General features: G+C 35.4%; 1 protein-coding gene across 21 annotated transcripts in view; it reads left to right on the plus strand.

Annotated features, from left to right (window-relative positions):
• DMD (dystrophin) overlaps positions 1 to 21,237 on the plus strand; it is a 1,014,969-nt gene that overhangs the window by 844,138 nt on the left and 149,594 nt on the right. For all 21 annotated transcript variants that reach the window (XM_015884249.2, XM_015884262.2, XM_032449414.1 and 18 more), the window contains one exon: positions 14,523 to 14,669. In XM_015884249.2, the coding sequence (XP_015739735.2) occupies positions 14,523 to 14,669 (147 nt within the window). The remainder of the gene's footprint in view (positions 1 to 14,522; positions 14,670 to 21,237) is intronic.

Below are 21,237 nucleotides of genomic sequence, written 5' to 3' on the forward strand. Positions count from 1 at the left end.
AGCAGAGACACTTTCCCTCTCTCCACAAAAGACAATCTTTTCCTCTGGTAACTAACAAAAGCTTGATAATGGCTATGCTTTATTAGTGTGCAGCAGTAATTACCTGCCATACTGATACCTTCTCACTTACTTCTTGTCTATAGCCAGCTGATGTGAAATAAAAGCAGCAGTGGATACAGTTGATTTTTAAGGGAATCCTGATAACATTTTGGATTTTGATACTTTCAGGCTCTGAAAAAACTGTCTGAAAACTCAAAGCTACTCTTTTGGGATGCTGTGCCCAGAATTTTGTGACTAAGAAATCAATATAATTTTAGTGGTTCAGTTTGTCTCTTGATAAAGGTAGTTCAGCTCCTCTAGCATGCTTGAGAGCACAATGCAAAGAGCTTTCTCATGTCTTAGTGATATCTGCTGCATCACTGACAGCATGGAACATATCCAGGTGAGTTTCCTGTCGTACATAATAAGTGAATAGCAGAGCCTTTGGACTCTGAATTTCTTTCAAACACTTGGATGTAAGCAAAATTTAGCTCCTCTTCTTCCAGGAAAAAATGTGGTTCGACAGGAATACCCGCCAATTAAGAGCGGAATTGTGTAGCCCTATTTTCAGTAACTCCATTCTACTAGGCTGATTTGTTCTCCTTTATTGTCAGATGAAGAGGGTGCCATGATTCAATATGGTGATTGTTAGCAGCAAATAGCAGAGCACAACTGGGAACTTTGCATATACAATATGAATTTTTATATATTTAACATAAGTGTATCCATAGAGTTTTAAGTATTCTTTTTAATCATTTTTTCTCACAACCCATGTCACAATTTTGCTGCTTTTCTTCAAAACTGTGAAACAAAAAGCAGTGAGAAATTTACATGAGCACTGTAGAGGTAGCTGTTCTTTTCTGAAATACATGCTGTTTATTTCAGACTTTCTTCAGCGTAATTGCCGATTGTTGCTGCTGACTAATATTTGCTGGAAAGTGTCAACCTAAAACTTCTTTCTAATTACAAACTGAACAGAGTCTGCATTGATCTGTTCATCATCTACTCCAAAATGACTTTCTGCATGTACTTAGTCGTCTTGTCCCTAGGCATCTCTTCTCTAAATGAGATCAAAAGTAAAGTAACCCCCCAAAATAATTAGCTGGATTTAAGTTGTGTTCATATGTAGCCACAGAAAGAAAAGAAATAGATTTTGCAAGGTTAAAATACCATTTTCTTATAAGCACTCTCATACTGAAGCAGCAACCTGAACTAATGGACATTGAATGATCATAGGAAGTTCTTTATTAATAAGAAAAAATAAATCATCTTGTATTGGTCTGTATTTCATTCTGGTGCCATTCAGATGGAGCTTTGCCGAAAATAAGTATTTTGAGATATTGATAGCAGCCCTAGATCCATTAAGTTTTGGTCAGATTGTACAGTGATACCACTGCTCTTGTTAATTTTATGCTGTGATAAAAAAATGAAATTACGTTATTATACATACTGCACATTTTGAGATATTTGTTATTATTTCCCTATTTTAATGCTAGATGCAGTATTCTACTTTTTTTTTTTCTTTTTTCTTTTTTCTTTTTCTTTTTCATTCTTTTTTTCTTTTAACTTGCCTGGAATTTTGTACAAACTCACTTTTGTTCCACATGACAACACACAATTCTTTACAATTCTTTTACATCAGCCAGACAGCTTCCTACATTCCTTCACTTTTTTTGTTTATTTGTCTAATGTGCACCTCTCTTGTTGCTGTTACAGACATTTGAAGGAAAAATCTCTGTTCAGTAGGTTGCAGCCAGCAAACCTATATAGAAGTAGGTCTTAAGTAAGCCCTTAAATACTGTTTCCACACTTTCAATATTCACAGGCTAGAATGTATTTTGACAATATTTGAGTATTACTCTCCACTATGGGTGGACTCCCTATTATTCTTAAAAATACAAAAATAACAAAATATCTCCCACACAGAGTATAAGGATATGGACTGAGGTTTGGTATTATTGATTTCTCTGTCCATCTAGAAGATGACAGCATCCTTTTGCTGACAGCTAAATAGGAAAATAGGGTGCCCGCCATGTAGATGTAAGTGTTAAGGTTTCAGGCAACAACTGAAGTAATAACTGTTAGAGATGCTACTCAAGTTTTCATTATGTGATAGAATTACAAAGTGATTATTCCTGATGTCTCCTTAGACTACTTTCAAATGCATATACCTTTTTCAGTTTAATTTGAACTCCAGCTACCTGACACCAAAGTCTACAATCAATTGGAATTACATTGTCCTACTTGCTTTACTAAGTGTCTTAATAAGTTCTGTGCTGGATTCTGTGAATTTTAAGAAACAGTTCATACAAAATAGCCATTTCCTAATTCATTTGCAGCATTCCATAACTCTCAAAAACTGTCCCTGGATGGGTCAGTAGAGATCCTCTTCACAAACAAATTTTGCTAATGAAAAATATTTGTAGATTAGAGATTTTTCTAAGTAACTTTCTGTGAAAGAAGGAGAGATTGCATGGCTTCTTAGATGACATTGTAGTTTTAACTGTAAATGAAAACAAATCTTACAAAATATATTTTAAAAAAAAGTTTTAAGGCTAATATAAAATAGAACATCAGTAGTATATATCACAATATAATAAATTATTTTAAAATGAACTTTAAACTCATTTATAGCAGAGTTTAATTCATTGGAAAACTTTGATATTCTACAGATATCCTTATTTTTAGTGAGGAATATTTTTGTGCATTTTAAACTTTACTGATTTTGCTATGATGAACTTGGTATTATTTATTTATTTATTTATTTATTTATTTTAATAGAATGAACTTTCAGAATGTTGTAAAACACATCACCTAATTGGCTATACAGCCTCGTATGAAGTTTTATCTTTTTAGAGCCATTTTACACAACACAGAATTTACTAGGTTTGTTTGGTTGACACCATTGGAGGCAAATTTAATTTCCTAAGATTTGTTTCAAATATGAATTTGTGTTAAAAGCTGTGGAGTGTTTCATCAGGTACTTCTACCAGTTTATGTTAGTTCTGCTATAGTTCTCAGTTTGTAGGAGGTGCAAGTTAATCAGCTGTGTTCTGTAGTCTTTTAGACTCATTTTAACAGCTTGTGAATTTATTTTCTCATGTGAAAAGAAATGTAATCACAAGTGGTTATTTAATATATAAAAGTCACGTTTTTTTAACTGGTACAAGTTTAATATGAATGTCTCATCTGTCTTATTTTGTTGCTTTGAATTCAGTCAAAGATTGGAGAGCTTGCTATGGCAATAAATAAGGCAATTAATAAATAAATTCATTTTAAATGTGTAAAGAAAACCGTCCTTTCTTCTGCAGACTCCTTTTGCAATAAAAAGCTATCCCTTTCTGACTTAGTTGCTACTACTTTAATTATACTGAATGGAAACTAAGTTATATAACTTTTTACCATACTACTGTACCTATTTCAATGAGCAATATCCCAATATGCTTTCTTTTTCTTTTTTTTTTCTTTTTTTCTTTTTTTTTCCCTTACATTAGATAAGCAAGAATATGGCAGAGAATTGAAATCTTATAGTAGTCTTGTATAATTAAGACTATCCTTGACTATATGTACCAGGAAACAGTAACACCATTAAAGATACAAAAACACTGGTGTTGCTTTTCTATAAAGAAACAAACACACACACAAAAAAAAAAAAAAAAAAAAAAAAAAAAAAAAAAAAAAAAAAAGAAGAATGTTCTTCAATTAAATTTTTTGAGAATGAATGACAAGCATAAACTACAGTGCCTTGGTACTGAGGGAGTATGTTAGGAGGGAACCAAGGGAACCAGTGCCTGGCCTCCAGCTGCAGCAGATTTCACTTGAGCAGTTTCACTCTCCACATCCGTACATTTGCATCTTAGGCAGTCTAGATAGAGTTGAAAACAAAAACTATTCAGGAAAGACTCTTTGAAATCAAGTCTGCTGGTAATTGTGAAAGATAAGAGACTGATGTTCAGCTGAAAGGAGAATGAAAAGCAGCAGATTTACAAAGAAGCTTAAAGACAATGGTATGATGCATTTCAAATGAAGCATTTCATATCCTTTTTTAATCATATTTTTGCATCATCATTTTGTGAGCGTTTGTGAGAAATGCTCTTATCTGTTGGTTGATAAAAGGGGAGCTGTTATGTTCCCTGCAGTGCAGAGGCCTTTACATAATTTGACTCTGTTTAGCATTCACATAGATTTTTCTTGCATCTTTGTCAGATGCATCTGTACTGGTGTTTGAGAGTATGTTTGTGTATGTATATAATGGCATGTGTATGCAACAGCTGAAAACTATCTTCCAAAGTTCTCTAAATACAGATTATCACTGAACTTACCTTGCCTAATATATTGCATACTTAACTTCATCCTTACAGATATTTCCATGTTTTGTATTCTAACGAAAAGTGTCTTATTTTTATAATTACTTTTTCTTGCATTAGCTTAATGTATCTTAAAATGTAGATTTTTTTATGGGAAATAGTATATTTCTTATGTAAAAAAGAACTGTTATGAGACCAAAATAAATAGTATTTTGGATAAAATATACACCCCAAAATTAATGTGCCTAAGCGAATCAATCAGTGCAGTTGTTAATAGAACCAACTGGCTTTCTTCTCTTTGACTTAGGGCCCTAGGGCTAAATAATGTAAACTTCTTTCCTTGAAATTAACTGTAGGAAAGATCCTGAGCTTTAAAGAAGCAAAAAGACCATCAGTAAAAAATGGAAGTCTTTTCTACCTGCAGCCTACTTTTGTAGAGCATGCTATTATTAGAGCAACAGTTTTCATTTAGACTCAAATTTTGCCTCGCATGAACTCATCCAACTGATTTCACTGGGAGCTCAACGTGTACATCTGCAGGCAGAATTTGACTTTTTAAGTATTGGTAATCTCTGATCTTGATTCCTGATAGCCTGCTGAGAGAAGTGACTAATACATGTATAAAGACTTGTCTGCCTTTTTGTGCCTCTGAAGTTTAATATCGAGGTCACACCAGAACATTTTTCAAGATTGCTCTTTATCAGTTTATCAGAATAAGAATAGGACTTGATCTTTTAGAAGTAGAATTAAGCACTGACGTTCCAAACTCAAAGTGTCACAGATACCGTACACTGGGCCTCTCTTGTTTATCAGAGCATTTTATTTTATCCCACTTGCCATATAAACACGGCACATATAGACACTGATCTGATAATTGAGTATTAACATTTCTGGACTTGACATTAAATTGGATATGCTCTGTGATTCTGTTCCAAAGCCTATTTATTTATTTATTTATTTATTTTTCTGAAATCTTGGAGATGTAAACACTGACCAAAGAGGGGAAGAGAGTTACAATATCAGTAGTATTATTTTCTTTCTACTGAAGGACCATTTTATTTAGGCTTCCCTAACTCAGTGTGGCTCAGGGAAGTGAGTGGGTAAAGGGAGGAAAGGTATCTCCAAGTAGCAAGTGTAACAGAACTCCTGTGTCCTACTAATCAACCACATTTCATCTGCTATGGACACATTTCCAAGTAGAGAAAAGAACATACTAGAATGTATATAACCAGAGGCAAGTTCTGTGAGAGACATGAGGAGAGAACAGGTTTAAGGGATGCTAGAAGTACATTTTAGTGTTGCCTGCTTTCTTTGAGAAGGATTTACTTTTTTTTTTTTTTTTTTTTTCCATGAAGAGGAAAAAAAACCTGCATTGTTTTTAATGAAATCTTTGCTTGACAGCATTAGTTATCCTATTTCCATCACAATTGCAGACGATATGGATGTTCTAAGGTGCCGTACTTATCATGTGTACAGATTCTGTAATGATAATTTTACTATGATATTGGTAAATCAATGAGCAGAATAAAATCAATTTATCAAGCTCATACACTGGTACACAGTGGTGATTTAGGCACTGCTTGAAGTAGAGAATACAATGAATGTTAGATTGCCTGGAATGTTTATCAGTGACATGCACCACTATAATTTTCTCATTTTAATGTTTATGTATTTAAAGCCTAATAGAATTTTATTTTCTTTTTTCATCCAAGGTTAACCCATAATAAGTCCTGATAATTGCTACTTAGTGCTCCTAAAGTGCTTCTCATGTTCCAGGTAGTGTGAGTTAATCTTCTCAGCTTCTTTCTGGGACTGTAATAGAAGTAGTATTATCCCCAATTTACAAATATGGCAATTGAATCAGTGAAACTAATTTGTCCAGACAGCATTGCAGCTCAAATTATTTTTATTCTCTTAGGCTTTTACCTGCAAATTGTTTTATTTTAGTACAGTTAAATTGTCTGGAGGATTAAGAATGACAATTTTCATCAGCTTCAGCTGGAGCTACAGCCTGTTCTCCCTGGAGATGTGGCAATGCAGCCTCCCATCCAAAAGGGTTTTAGCCTAATGTCCAGGAAGCTGCTGCTTTAAACTCCTGGACCTATTTTATTATTATTATTATTATTTATCTTTCTTAGAATTTTATTTAAGCATTCTTTCTTCCTACATTAGCCTAAAAAGTGAGTTGTTCTAGCTTACAATTCTACTAAAATCTAGCTTTAGAATTAAATTCCCTTCTGTGGCATTATTGAGGATGTTCTCATTAGAATAAAGAATTCCAGGAATTTCCACTTCAACATTTTGACTTGGAGTTTCACCAAGTTATAACATTAATTCAAGAAGCGGAAAATATATCTTCTACCAAAGCACTTCATTCAGTCTGATCTGCACTGTGTGGAGGTTAAAGACTGGATGGACTTTTAATAATACCTTTTGGCAGTAAGCTGTGTGAAACACTTTGTGCTGTATATGCTTTTTATTAGAGAAGGAGGGAAGAGGCTTTGAAGCTTCTGATGTGAATTGTTTTAATGTTAGTTGTGTGTCAGAATACAGTCTGTATCTCAGTAGTGTCTAAGCTGGCTGCTGTATGGCCGTGTCAGAAATCCACATTTTTCTTCCTGAGCTTTACAGTACAGCATACTGGTGTCTAGAAGCTGGAGGTGGTTTGTAAAATCATGATACAGCTGTTGTAACCTGTTATAAGCTTCTCCTTTTTATCTTTCTTCTTTCTTCTTATCTTTCTCTTTTCCTTTTTCTTTCTTCTTTGTTCTTTCTTTCTTTTCTTTCTTTCTTTTTTCTTCTTTTCTTTTTCTTCTTTTCTTTTTCTTTCTTTTCTTTCTTTTCTTTTCTTTCTTTTCTTTCTTTCTTTTTTTTTTCTGTCTCTTAAATACTATGTTTACCTTTCAATAGCATGCTGCCTTACAGCACAATAGGGATTTACTTTGCAGTAGCTGTTTTGTTAGGGCAAAGCGAATTCCTGTGAGCCCCTGTTACCTGAAAGAGCTTTAGGTAAGGAACATGGGTTATTCAACCTTCTGTTTGCATATGTTTAGTATACTCATACATTGTTTACCAGTAAACTAGTAAAGGCCGATAATGTGTTATTTATAGTTTAAAAGTGTGTTTGACTGAACCTCAGGGACCTGAGCATGTACAGCTTCTCAAGTGATTTTAGTGTTAATGCTGCTGAATGCAATCATAATGTAGGGAAAAATCCTTTGTAAAATTTCCTTCATATTTGCAGCATCCTCCATGTAGCGTGTTTTAGACTTTCAGATTTCACTTGGAAATGCTTCAGGCTTCTCACATTTCCTAGGCACTCCATCTCATGATTGCCATATTGGCTTATTGGTCACAGAGTTGGCTTCATGATTGGCTTCAATTATGTGAAAAAATGGAGCAGAACTGTTAACGGACACTTTGCCGAAAAGGCTATGGTTTTAACAGCACAAATTATTAGCTAAACTCACTTACTCTTCACTCTCCATGGTGGATAACAATGTTTCAGAATGTATAACAACACCTAAGTGTGGATTGTCTCCATTCTGGGACTGCAAAACTGTGCATCAGCTGTTGATTAAAAGACAAGAGTTTGTAACATCCCAGATCTTAACAAAGTGATATGCGTTTCATGATCGATCTATACATCTGTATTTCCTCTTATTAAGTTAGACATACTTATCATATAATAAACTAGCTAAAAAAACACAAGTCCAACCCCCTGCTAAAGTGGATTCCCTACAGTTGAGAAAGATCATTGAGACCAATTGTGCAACCATTTCAGAGCTAACCTAAAATTCAAGTGTACTACTGAGGGCTTTGACCAGATGCTTCCTGAGCACTGACAAACGTGGAGCATCAACCACTTTGCCAAGAAGCCTTTTCCAGCATTTGATCACTCTCACAATAAAGGGATCTTGATGTTATTCTGAATGTCCTCTGGCTTTTTCCTTTTAAATTTTAGAAAATCAATACATGATATTTTTTCATCACTTATTTATTGTATTCAAATTTTCATACTCCTACTAAAGGGCATTTGATTTTCTTTTTCCCCTTATATGTTTTATTTCAACTACTTTTATCCCCAAAAAGGATTTATATTCTACTCTGGTGCATTTTTGCTTGGTCACTTCTCAACTTATAACAACAATATACGGAATGGAAAATCAAATCAGCCAAAATCCATTTTGTTTCAACAGTGTGGATCCCCAGGAGTGCTAGAATCAAATGAAAATGCAGTGTGAATTTAAAAGGAAGCTAAGTGCAGCAAATTGGACTAGCAGCTGACAATCTCTCAGGTTTCATTAAAATTTGAATCAGTATATACTGAACCTATCAGAAAAGAAGGTGATTCATTTTTAATAATTAAAAAATAATAATAATAATAAAAAAAAAAACAAAAAAAAAAAACAGGAGACTGTTCACTGTCCCAGGTACAATGTGACAGTTTGTTTCACCTTTAACTGCTTTAAATACAAGCCTGAAAATGTAAACTGCTCCATAGATGTTTCTCTGCTTGAACCGTAATGGAGCTAAAGGAGAAAAATGTCATTGCTGGAACCTGCTGTGGGTGAGGTATAAGAAGACCTCACCTCCCTATGCAAGGCGATGCTGCTCTGATTCAGCTGCAGCTGGCATAAAACCCCCATACCCCACAGGTGGATTTGACACCTGAGAACTTCTCCCCCAAAGCCATCTCATTTGTTCAGCACATTACCAGTTAACTTTTTCAATGTCTTTTTCACTTGTTATGAAAACTGATTATTAGCACAGATTAGTGCTAATGGGACAAACTTCTGTGTGAGTGAACTCATTGAGAAACTCAGTGAAAGTGTACAATCATTTCTGAAGCCTTGCATTTACTATTTCTAGGAGGAACTATGCTCAGGGTTGATTCTGATTTCCCTTGTTGTGCTCAGAGCAAACCTGCATAGTTGTGTACATGTATCACAGAGATTTTCCTAAACTTGTAAACATAAGTTGAAGTTTTGTTAAGACCCTGCAGTAGGCAAAAGTAATAGATAGATAGATAAAATTTATTCCCAAGCTATATTTTACTGCATCAATATTTTAGATAAGCAGGAGACTGTAAGAATAGTGGCTGGATTTGAAAATTGTAATTGAAAATCTCAATTACTTGTTTCAACTTCGCACTTGAAGGATTGTGTAATGATTGAAAGTAAGTAATTATTAGATGCTCTCTGTTTACTGAGTATAAATTTTTAAACAAATGCAGCTAAACTCAATCTCAGTGCTACGGAGATGTACACGTGAGGATGAGTTAGTATGTAAATGCTGTTATATTCCTTTTATAGATGTGGTGAATGTTGAGCAAGGAGGCACTGAGGTTTCTTTTCTGGGCTACATTCAAGCTTATATGACAGGTGCTGAGATCTGTAGGAATCAGTTCAGTAAGAGAAAATGTAATTTTAATGAAGCACTACCAATTTATCATAGCAAAAATAAATAAATAAATAAATAATGTCCAGCTTATATTTTACTTCAGTTTTTCTAATTGCATGAGGAATGGGTCTTGTTCTGGGAATATCCTTCCTCTTCAGGGTGTATTTTCCAAGTGGCATAGAAGAATTTAGAAGTTACAGGCTCCTGATTTAATTTTGGTTGGATTTGTAAGTTCTGTGTTTGTCTTCTTATCAGCTGTTGCACATGTGGCTGAGGGAGAAAGAGGTTAAAAAATGGAAAACGTGCACTGTATAATCAATATTCCTTTCTGAATTTTCACTTCTTAATTTTGTGATGGAAACTCCCTGATGCTAGCAAAGAATATGATATCTCTATTGTGATTGAAATGAGTTCATTCACTGTACATTTACTCTGCTACTCAAATGATGCATGAATTTACTTACGTAGTTTCAAGGAACTGATTTATGAATTCTAAACAAAAACATATATTTTACATGGCCCTGACAAAAGGCATCTCCAGTTGATGTGGTTTTTAAGTGTAAAGATGTAGGCTTTTCTATCTTTAGCTCCCTTCTGAACATTCAGCAGCCTTCCAAAGAGGAAGTTGGTGCTTTTCTGTATGTTAGGGACCACTAAAATGGAAGTCGAATGGAAAGACAAACAAAGAAAAATGCCACAAATGAACAGTGTGACATGACAAGTATGGAAGGAAGGACATTTAAAATAAAACAAATTTATGCTTCAACAGATCACCAAATCTTTGTACATGGAGTTGCTATTCTAGAAAGAGCTGAGGGCTGTGTGGTGACTTATACTTCTTTTTAACAGGATAATCACAGCATAAGTGAATTTAATGGAATGTGCACACAGAAATTACCTGGAAATAATAAAGAGGAAGAGGGCTAGTCTACGTAATCTGAAATAAGAAAGAAACCAATCTGCTAGCACTTAAGTTCTAAAAATGTCTGTAAAAGGCTTCAAGAGATGGATAAGCATGGAAAGTATGTCACTCATTGTAATCATCTGGGGTTAAAAATACCAGAGATAAAGAGCTAGGATGGGGGAGTGAAAAGATAATATTTGAAACAGAAATATAATGTGCACCAATCAGAAAACTGATGGAAGCAAATAATTAGTAGACAGTGTAACATCCAAGTTACAGATTACAAAGAGTATGTATCTGCCATAGATGGCTTAATGCTCTTTTAGGAGCAGTTAGGAGTCAAAAAAAAAAAAGAAAAAGGATCCATAGAAATGAACATATAAAGGAGCATATAAAGCATATAAAGGAGCTGTAACGAGAATGGATAATGCAGTGACACATCTTGTTGATGGTACAAACTACTTAAAGCCCTTTAGGTAAGAATGGTTTGCAAACAGCTATAGAAAACCTGAAAGTATTGACTGGCACTATAGTGGCAGCAGTGAAAATCGGTGTTGATAAATGTCAAGCAATGCGTGAAGAAAACAAATCCCAACTTTATATGCACAGTAATGAGTTCTCATTTAGTTATTTTAAACATTCCTTTAAGCACTCATGGGAGAGATCTTGAAAATGCAAGCCCTGGTTCTCTGAAAACATCACTTCAATACCCAGCACTGTTCAGAATGCCAAATTAAATGTTAGGAATTCTTGGTATAGCAGAAACTATCATTACACTATGGCATAAGACTTTGAAGATTGTAGGCAGTGATCCTGTCCACCATTTAAAAAAGACATAACAAACCAAAAGTATGGAAACCTGCACAAAAACAGAATAAATAGAGCAGCAATGTGATATGTTTTATATAATTTTATATGTGCCAGGTAGGTGTCTATGTATGTACTAGCTGTCTAGTCTCCCAGTATAGTGAATGAAAATCTCAACTTAGTCACTGCAGTTCAGAATGTGATTCATGTTATCTGATATCAAAAGCTTGCATTTCTTTCAACTCCTGCTTTAGTTTGCTACTGAGTATAAGGGGACAATGTGGTGACTGTGGAAAAATGTTAAGTAATAGGTTAAAAAAAACAACAGTAACAAAACACAAGGTGGTTCTTCAACTTAAACATTGAGCTCATAGACTATTTTGGATGCTTAAGTATTATGTTCCAAAAACAAGTAGATAATGTCATGTAAGAGGAATCCATCAAGATCTGATTGACAAGCAGATAAAATGTCTGGCTCCAGAATCTTTGAGTGTAAATTAATGAACTGAACAAGGAGCAAGAAAGCTTATGCTTTCCCTAGCCACTCCTTTCCCAAGCAAATATAGAAAGGTTGCTCCAAAAGTAATGCTTCCTATTTATTTTCATGAAAATTATAGCAGGTACAAAGAGCACAGTAACTCTGATTTATAAAGCAAATTCCCAGACAGTTCAGCAAGTGTCAATGAATGTCAATGGCTGACATTCCTTCCACATGGAGCAGTTGAATAGCATACCTTTGCTTCATGTGCACTTCCATGTCAAATGACAGTGTGTCAGACTGTCCCTCTGCTGCCATCTGTCGCACAACAACAAAATGTAATGGAATATAAAAAATCATTCTGTGATTCTGTGAATATTGATGGGAAAGTTCAAGCTCTACTGACACACCACCAACATCCGCCTCTGACATCATGAGCTGACATAAGATGGGAGGCATTACTTTCAGAGCAGCACTCAGTTGCTCTCAGAGATAAGACTGAGAACCTTGTCTACTGACTGATTATGGCCACTGTTAGGTTCTAGACTTGTAGTATTTGTCTGGTATCTGTGGTATATCTTCGTGTGTTATTGCTAATTTTCTAAAGCATTTTAAAATATTTTCTAACAGAACAGTATGGATCATTTAAAATCCAATCTACCACCTACAGCATCGCATGCCATTGAAATTCTTCCTTGCATAAGGACAGTCATAATGAAAATAATTTGGGGCTGTTTCTCCTATCGCTGTTCACACTGAGAACTCATTTACACCCTGAGCTATTTAATTCAAAATAGGTTCGAATAGGTCTCCTTGTGGTAGTGGAACATGACTCACCATGTATATTTGTTTTTAAATTGCAAACTCCATAGTTCTGCAAGTTTTTCTGATAAAAACCTGTGGTAGGTTTAGTTTTCTTTGTGTAGAAGGAAAAAAATAAAAGAAAAATGAATCAGTCTTACACTATGAAAACCAATTATTAAAAATATAAATATTACTGTAAAGCATTTCAATCATACTGATGAAAATCAGAATCAACTAGAAATTCCAAATTACTGCTTCTATAGCTGAAAAGTAGTGTACAAGGTACAGAAATGATTACTGTTTCTTACTTTTTCTGGAAAGAAAAAGAATTCCTACTAAATTTCAGTCTCAAAAGAAGAAACAAAAACATAGCTCAAGAATCATGCAAGGTGAACTGTTTGTCTATGGGAAGCTGTTGCTTAGCATATTATTACAGTGGTTGATTTATTTAATCATACAATATCACATGCTGAATCTTTGTATGGATAACTTTTTATTTTATGTCTTCAGTTTTTAATGGTAGGATTATTGGCATTGACTAATATTTGTTTGTTGTTGTTTCTTACATCTTAATTAGTATAACTAATAAAAGTGCTAGTAAAAACTCAGGCAGAATAACAATAGAATGCATAGTATAAATTTTAAAGACGATGAAAAAGCTTTTTCATTTCTTTATCTTATGTTGAAAAATTAGCATATCACTGCAAAAATCACAGCAGAAAGAAAAAAAAAGTAATTACAAAAGAAAAACACTTCTCAAGTAGGGGAGGGGACAGGTGTTCATTTTTTTCCATATATTTGTGATTTCTTTTTGTTTTCTCACATCTTAACTCTGTTCCTAAGCTTTCCCTCTTTAAGAAGTAAGGTATACTCCCTAAAACATGTCCACTAATCATGACGGATCTTCTGTTTCACCTTAATTTAGATATAATGACTGTGTGATTTACTTAGTCATTTGTGTCAACCTTAAGTGAGACCGGTATTTGCAAGTCAACATTTCAGATTGAAATAGTTGGTCTGAAATCAACCAGGTACTTCAGTACATGCTCAGAAACAAGCAGTTCTTTAAGCTTAAGCCTATGTGATTTGCCTGAGCAATGAACTTTTCAGTCAAAGTCTGATCCTATGGCCATAGAAACTAATAGCAAGTGAACATGGCTTAATACAGGATCTGTCTTAGAATATGATGAACTTATCTTTGCAGCAGATGCTTTCCATTTATTCTGAGAGTGTTTTATATTTATATACAATTGGGTGTTGGTAACATTAGGTAAGAGTTGCTCCCTTCATAATGCATGAGATACTTGTGATAAGATCATAAATGCAGGAAAGTCTGCAATAGTTTTAGCATCACTTTTCTTTTTTTATTCACTCAATTTGAGAACATTGCTTTTCCTCTGTTTTCATATGTTAAGCAGCATTTTTCCCTGCTGTCCACCCTGAGGAACACATGCTGTGCACATGTAAACAATGAGACAGAGAGAAGCATGCCCTACAGTGCACAGCCCAGTGGGTGCTCTGCTTAGGGATTTAATTTAACTAGCCAAAAATTATAGTGAAGGCTCCAAATTGCTACCACATCCTGAAATGCTGGACCTTACCCTTGAGACCTAGAGCTCATAGCAAGCTATATAAGATGACTGTTATCTGTCTGAAGGTCAATATATGCCTTCCTTTCAGCTGGACAGAGAATACCTTTGCCTTGCTAATCAGCTGGTAGCAGAGCCAATAGTTTTGGAAGTTATCACTTATCTTTGTTCATGGTATTTAATTTGTACAGGTTTATCGAGCAGAAATGGTGCCCCTTAAAGAGAAGGTGCATCAAGTCAATGAGCTGGCTCACCGGTTCGCTCCCTCTGATATTCAGCTCTCCCCATACACTCTCAGCTGTCTAGAGGACCTGAACTCAAGATGGAAGGTGCTACAGGTAGGTCTCCTATGACTGCTTTCTTTATGCTGCATTTAATATTTGTTTTTCCTTCTATGTGGTTTTTTTCTTCCTGGGCAGTAGCACTGAACAGTTAACAAAGGAATGAAGGAGGAAAGAGGTCAGTATTGGGAAAGTGGTTTCTGATGCCATTCCTATGGGAAAAAAAAAAAAAAAAAAAAAAAAAAAAAAAAAAAAAAAAAGGAGAGAGAGAGAGAGAGAGAAATAGAAAGGAAAAAAGAAAACAAAAACAACAAACAAACAAGGCCAAATGCAAGTTGTTGCACTCAGGTCAGAGCAATCCCAGAAAAGGTGAAGAGACTCATTGAAAGCAGTTCTGCAAAGAAAGACTTGAGGGTCATGGAGGATGAAAAGCTGGTCATGGGTAAGGTGTGTGCTTTTGCAGCCTGGAAGGCCAACAATATCCTGGGTTACATCAGAAGAGGGGTGGTCAGCAGGGAGTGGGAGGGGACTGTCCCCCTCATTTGGCCCCATCTGGAGTTCTGTGTCCAGATGTGAGGCCCCGGTAGAGAAGGAATGTGAAGCTGTTGGAGCGGGTCCAGAGGAGGGCCACAAAGATGTTCAGAAGCTGGAGCGCATCTCTTATGAAGAAGAGGTAAGGGAGGTGGTCTTGTTCAGCTTGGAGAAGGCTCTGAGGAGACCTCATTGCAGCCTTCCTGTACTTGAACAGAGCTTATAAACAGGAGAGGGACCAACTCTGATAGTGAAAGGACAGTGGGAATGGCTTTAAACTAAAAGAGGAGAGATGTAGATTAATGATAGGAGGAAATTTTTTACTCGCAGGGAAGTGAGGTGCTGGCACAGCTGCCCAGAGGGGCTGTGGTGCCCCATCCCTGGAGGCACTCAAGTCCAGAGCTGGCAGGGAGCAGCCCTGCCCATGGCAGAGGTTGGGTGGGCTTTGAGGTAACTTCTAAACCAAGACATTCTGTGCTTCTATGATTTCTGTGTAACATGAGGTAAAGCTATTTTTCAAAGTGAGAGCATATAGTACATGAAAAAGTCAAACAAATATGAGAAGAAGTCTGATATAAGCATTTTGTTGTTACCTTCCATGAAAGTATTAGGCAGAGGAACAACTTGACATTGTAGACTATTTTAAAGCATATATGGGAAACCACTTGTTCACGCACATTTCAAAGAGAATGTGCACTTTTTCCAACAAGTGCAGGAAGCATTGTGAATTTAGATCCTTGGAGATGGTATGCCAGAGTGGGATGCTGGAGCTGATAGAACAAGTAGTAATTTGGAGTTTTACAGTTTACTGTCTTCTTTCGTATTTACTTAAATGTACTCTGGAAGCTATTGGATAGCAAGATAAAAACAGTCCAGTACAACTCCAAACACATCTTGAGGGGAAAAAAATGTAAGCAATTTTGAAGGATTATCAAGTATAAAAAGTCAAGATGTGACCTCTGGGAAGAACAGGAGCTGTGTTCCTATAATCTAATTTTTCTACCTGAAAAAGGAACAGAGTCTCAGACACAGAGACAGAGCTCGTTTGTTTTCTGCACATGAACTCTAGTGGACATTTGCACTGACAATCACTCCTGAGGGCACTTCTTAGAGTATTACATGTTCTGTGTTAGGGTCAGGCTTACATATGTATGACAGAAATTTGAAATTTTGGTCCCGCAGTATGGAAATCAAAGTTAGGACACACACACACACACACACCAACAAAAAAGAAAAAAAAAATCTACAAAATCGTTCTATATCATTCTGTTTCCCAGATAGGTGCGCATTTTGTTTTTTCTGGTTTAATCTCCCTTTCCTTCTCCTTCTCCCTTCCCTCCCACCCCCTCCCTTTTTATGTGTTCTGTTTTTGTCAATATACACAGGAATATTCCTAGAAAAGTGCTTGTTAAGGAAGGCATAACTATGAGTGTGAAGCAAACAGAATTTTAATTTTAAAGATAGTCTCTGTCGGAGATTCTTACACACTCAACAGAGGGAGAGCTGTCTTCAGGCCCTGGCTTGCTGGTAGGCAGCCCCTCAGGACAGACCAGGAGGTTGCAGGTCAAGATGGTGCAGTGTGTATGTGGTTTTGTAGGCAAAAACTATGACTCTAACAGACTTCGCCAGGATCCCACAGGAAACCTAGCTTCAAGTAGCTGGGAAAGATTATTTTGTTTTAAATCTAAAAGCAAAAAGGGGAATCCTTATTTTCCTGAAGTAAATGTGGAATTGTGACTGTGTCAGAGTCCTGCTGGCCGCCAAATATAAAGATCTCAACAAATACAAATGATAGGCACCTTCCAGTCTTCACTCAGATCCAGTGAATCTACAAACAATAGAGTCATTCAGTTCCCACCCCTCATTTGACAGGTGGGTGGGCACCACGGCATGTATGTTATATCAAAATGTAAGCTGAAAGCAGCACTGACTTCTTATAAATGAGTTTAAATTTAGGATTCTTTCTCATCCCTTTTCCATGCCTTCTCCAACAACAACAACAACAAATCCTCAAAAAAGAAACGAAGTAGCAATCATATATAGATGAAATGTTCATTCATGACTTTCACTTTGAAACAAGTTTGCCAGATTTTCACAGAATCATAGAATTAATCATAGAATCATTAATGTTGGAAAGAATTTAATCATCTAATCCAACCATCAACCCATACCTGTGACCACTTCACACCATGTAATTCAATGCAACATCAATCAATGTTTCTTGAACACCTCCAAGGGTGCTGACTCCATGACCTCCCTGGGCAGCCTGTTTCAATATATGTGTATTTAGCATGGTGATGGCTTCAAGTGATATTCTTTTTATCTAATCCACATAATTAAGGTTTGAATATGAATAAAGGTATTCTCGTATCATTTTGTCCAAAGAAAAATAAAAACAAAAAACCCCTCTTCTAGTTCTTTGTAGTTCAGGTTTCAAAATTGATAGTCACTCTATGTAAATCTAATACATGGAAGCTGTAGTCATATACTTCTACGGAAAATCTTCCCTAGCATGCTGTATGTCTAACATTATTAAAGGGAAGGGTACTTACTCCAGATAAAGCAGCAAGTGTAAACTGAGGTTATATTAAAAGTGGATAGACAGAGTGGCAGATGAGTCAACAGTAATAAGGCAGATATTTTTTCCCCTTCAAGAGACAAAGTCACGTATGTATGAAAGTTTCATATAATAGGGATTCAGATTTTCGTGTTCATTATGTTTCTATCACCTTAGCAGTTCTTATTTTATTTGTTCATGTTAATAACTAATTTCCACTTGTGAGCTTTTCCTGTTTTTTAACTGTCTTTTGTTTAATGTCATCTTAGATAGTTGAGAGACAACTCTTTCTGGGACCAAAATTCAGACTTATCTATAATTAGACTAATTAAGGAATTGCAATCATAGTTATTATCAACATTGAAACTTGAAACTATTATTGCAGTAGTTGCAGGTTCTCTCTTCCCAGTAGAGGGAGATTTTGATCTTTTTTGAAGTTGAGTTTTTCCATCAGACTCTTAAAAAAAAAAAGTTGTTTTGTATATTCCACGAGAAATGGAATTTCTGCCAAAGACACAGCTGTCGTGTTTTTTTCATAGTCTCTATTTAATTGGCTATTTCACTTGGCTTTAGAAGAAGAACCAACCCGTGGTTGGTTTTTTTTTTTTCATTTCTGATGGCTCAGGTTTCCTTAACGTTTGTCTGCATTAATATGCATATAGATCCTATTTATTTATTTATGTGCTAACAAGCAGAGAAAGGATAGCTGTCTAGATTGGGATTCAACTCTATTAATGAAGCATGTGTCAGAAACTGGAAGGCTTCCTTAATGAATTAGGAGGATATCATCATTGTTCTTTGTGGCAGTCAGTGAAAGAATGTGTCTAAAATTATAAACAGTCACGATAATCATCAACAAGCCATGCGAACTGGAAAAAACAACAAGAAATAAACATGTCAGAGTTGCAATGTTCTACGGGGTAAATTTCAGTTTGTTGAAGCAGAAGGTGTTTTTGCTACAGGGCATACATCCATTTTATTGTTTTGTTATTCTTTTTCATTTCCTTTTGTCCTTTTTCAAGGTTTATTTTGGAGAACCAAGTAGGTGAACAATAATTTACCCTATTTCATATTTTCATTTTAGTATGCACATTCAAATTTCTTTTCATATGTTTTTTCTCATCTATCTATCTATCTATCTATCTATCTATCTATCTATCTATCTATCTATCTATCTATCATCTATCTATCTATCATCTATCTATCTATCTATCTATCTATCTATCTATCTATCTATCTATCTATCTATCATCTATCATCTATCTATCTATGTGATGTTAAAAAAATGAACAGACACTGAGTTACATGGTTTGTAAGTGCAAAGACAAGCACAGAAAATATAGGAATTTGAAGAAAATGTCTTATGTGTACAGCCTAAATTTATTATCCTGTTATAGAACCTTTGCATATGTCCTATATTGTGTAAGATTTCTGATTTATCTGGTTGTTGGATAAATAATAGGAAGAGAATGGGCTTAGTATTTGATATCCATTAGTCTTGTTTCCATACAAAATGAAACTTATGCAATGTACTTCCACCTGTCAGCAGTTATAGATAATGTTTGGCAGCACACATCTGTATGAGTCACACCAGACTATATTTAGGGTACTGTGCAAAACTGAGGTTATGATACTGTAGAAAATTTATTTACTGAAAACCAACATACACTAGTTCTGTTGCTTTTTGGTCAAGTAGTTATAAGGAAATGATTGAGCATGTAGATTTTTAACTTATTCGCTAGTCACCACTGAAACTGTACTGAAAATGGGAATATTTGTATTCTTTAATATCCGTGACCAGTGATTCCTGAACATCTCAAAGATATTGCTTTTGTTTTCTGTAAGTTTCTTTTATGTAGAAAGTGGACATTACATTTTAACAATTAAAACTCTGTGTTTACCTTGGATGTAAAAATTGCAGAGACTGCTTCATTTTTTGTCAACATAGAGAGAATATTGCCTGATTTTTTTTCAACACCCTTTTAGGTGTGTGACCTGATTCCAGCTAGCTATGTTTAGACTGTTTTATATGAACATTAATGTGTGTTTTGTTTTAAGATAAGAGTGTGTGAGCTTATTCAGGGTGAAAAGCTGGGAAGTGCGCAAAGCTAGCAGCAGTCAGAACAGTGAAAGGAAACAAGGACAAAACCAGAATGAACCTTGCAATTATGTCATTCTCTGAACCTGACTTCCATATCACAGCTCCTTTTCCTTGCCAAAATGTTATCAACTGTCAGTGCTCATAATTTGTGGATTAGATTTTCAAACAGAATAGAGCAGGACAGGATCGTGTAGCATCGGGTAGGGTAGGATTCCTTGTCAGCTATCTGCTGACACCAGAGGGATGATGAGCCTTAACAGTCTCTGGTTGGGCTCCATAGCCCAGAGGGGATGTACTCTGCTGACACAGATCGTCTGTCCACTCAGCCCTGCTTAGTTTGAAGCAAGGTTAAAGCAGATCTACAAAGGAACATGGTTTTGGCAGATAGAGCCTTCATAGAGTCTAAGAGCTGCCCTGTAAAGACCTGCACTCTAAATGTGATTGGAAGCAATATAAAACCACTTATATTCCAGGCTCTGGTGCCAAGGTACTATTGAGGGATTTTAAAGAGGGAGAATGAAAAACTAGCAAAAGCTACTCCCTTTATCCCCATTTTTGCTTATTCTTTTCTGTGAAATGATTTTATATATATATTTTTTAATGTTATTTAAAGTGACTTAAAGCCCTAAGGTAGAGAAAAAAAAATATACACAAATTTCTCATTCAAAAGGTTTATGTTAGCCAATTTTTTTTCCCTCTGTTGAGTCATTTTGTGTCTTTTTGCCATATCAATTACGTATTACATTACTGCAGATATTTTTATGTTAGGCTGTCTACTCTCAGGTTTTAGAAAGCTTTTACAGTCTTCAGGCTGTGCAGCACTGTGTGTTAAATATTCCATACCTTTTTGCTTTGGTAAAACTTTAAAGATATTTTTGCAGTTTTGGAAAATGCTATTAACAATAGTGGTTAAAATACTAAAAATGTCAGTAGTGTTAAGTTTGACTTGTCTTTAAACCCTGCCTTTGTTGATTAGTATGCATGTCATTCTCAGAATATTTTCACAAGGTGCCCTGTAAAATTGCCACTGTAGTTTTCATCATACCTTGAGTAGAGATGAGTGTTGTGACCTTACATGGAAAATTCTGAGCAGTCTGGAAGTCTTGTAATAAATAGTACGTTAACTGTACAGGAGAGGGCATTTTAGAATTAAAATAGCTCAATTCCTTGTACGTGTTTTGTGTGCAGATGATTTTTATAAAATGATTCCAAATTTGTACCCATGTGGGACAACCCAGGTAAAAGGAGTTCTTTCAGTAATCATTGCTTTCAGTGGCTCACCTGACCCATTTGATCCTTGTACTTGCCATGACTTTATAAAAGTATGAAAGTACACTTAATAAAGAATAAAGTATGCTTTACAACCATTAGAAAGGTACCCCTTAGTTGAAGAACAAACAGTATAAATTATGGTTCTTGACTTGAAACTCACAATT

Source organism: Coturnix japonica, chromosome 1 (genome assembly GCF_001577835.2).
Source record: "Coturnix japonica isolate 7356 chromosome 1, Coturnix japonica 2.1, whole genome shotgun sequence".
Lineage (NCBI taxonomy): Eukaryota > Metazoa > Chordata > Aves > Galliformes > Phasianidae > Coturnix > Coturnix japonica.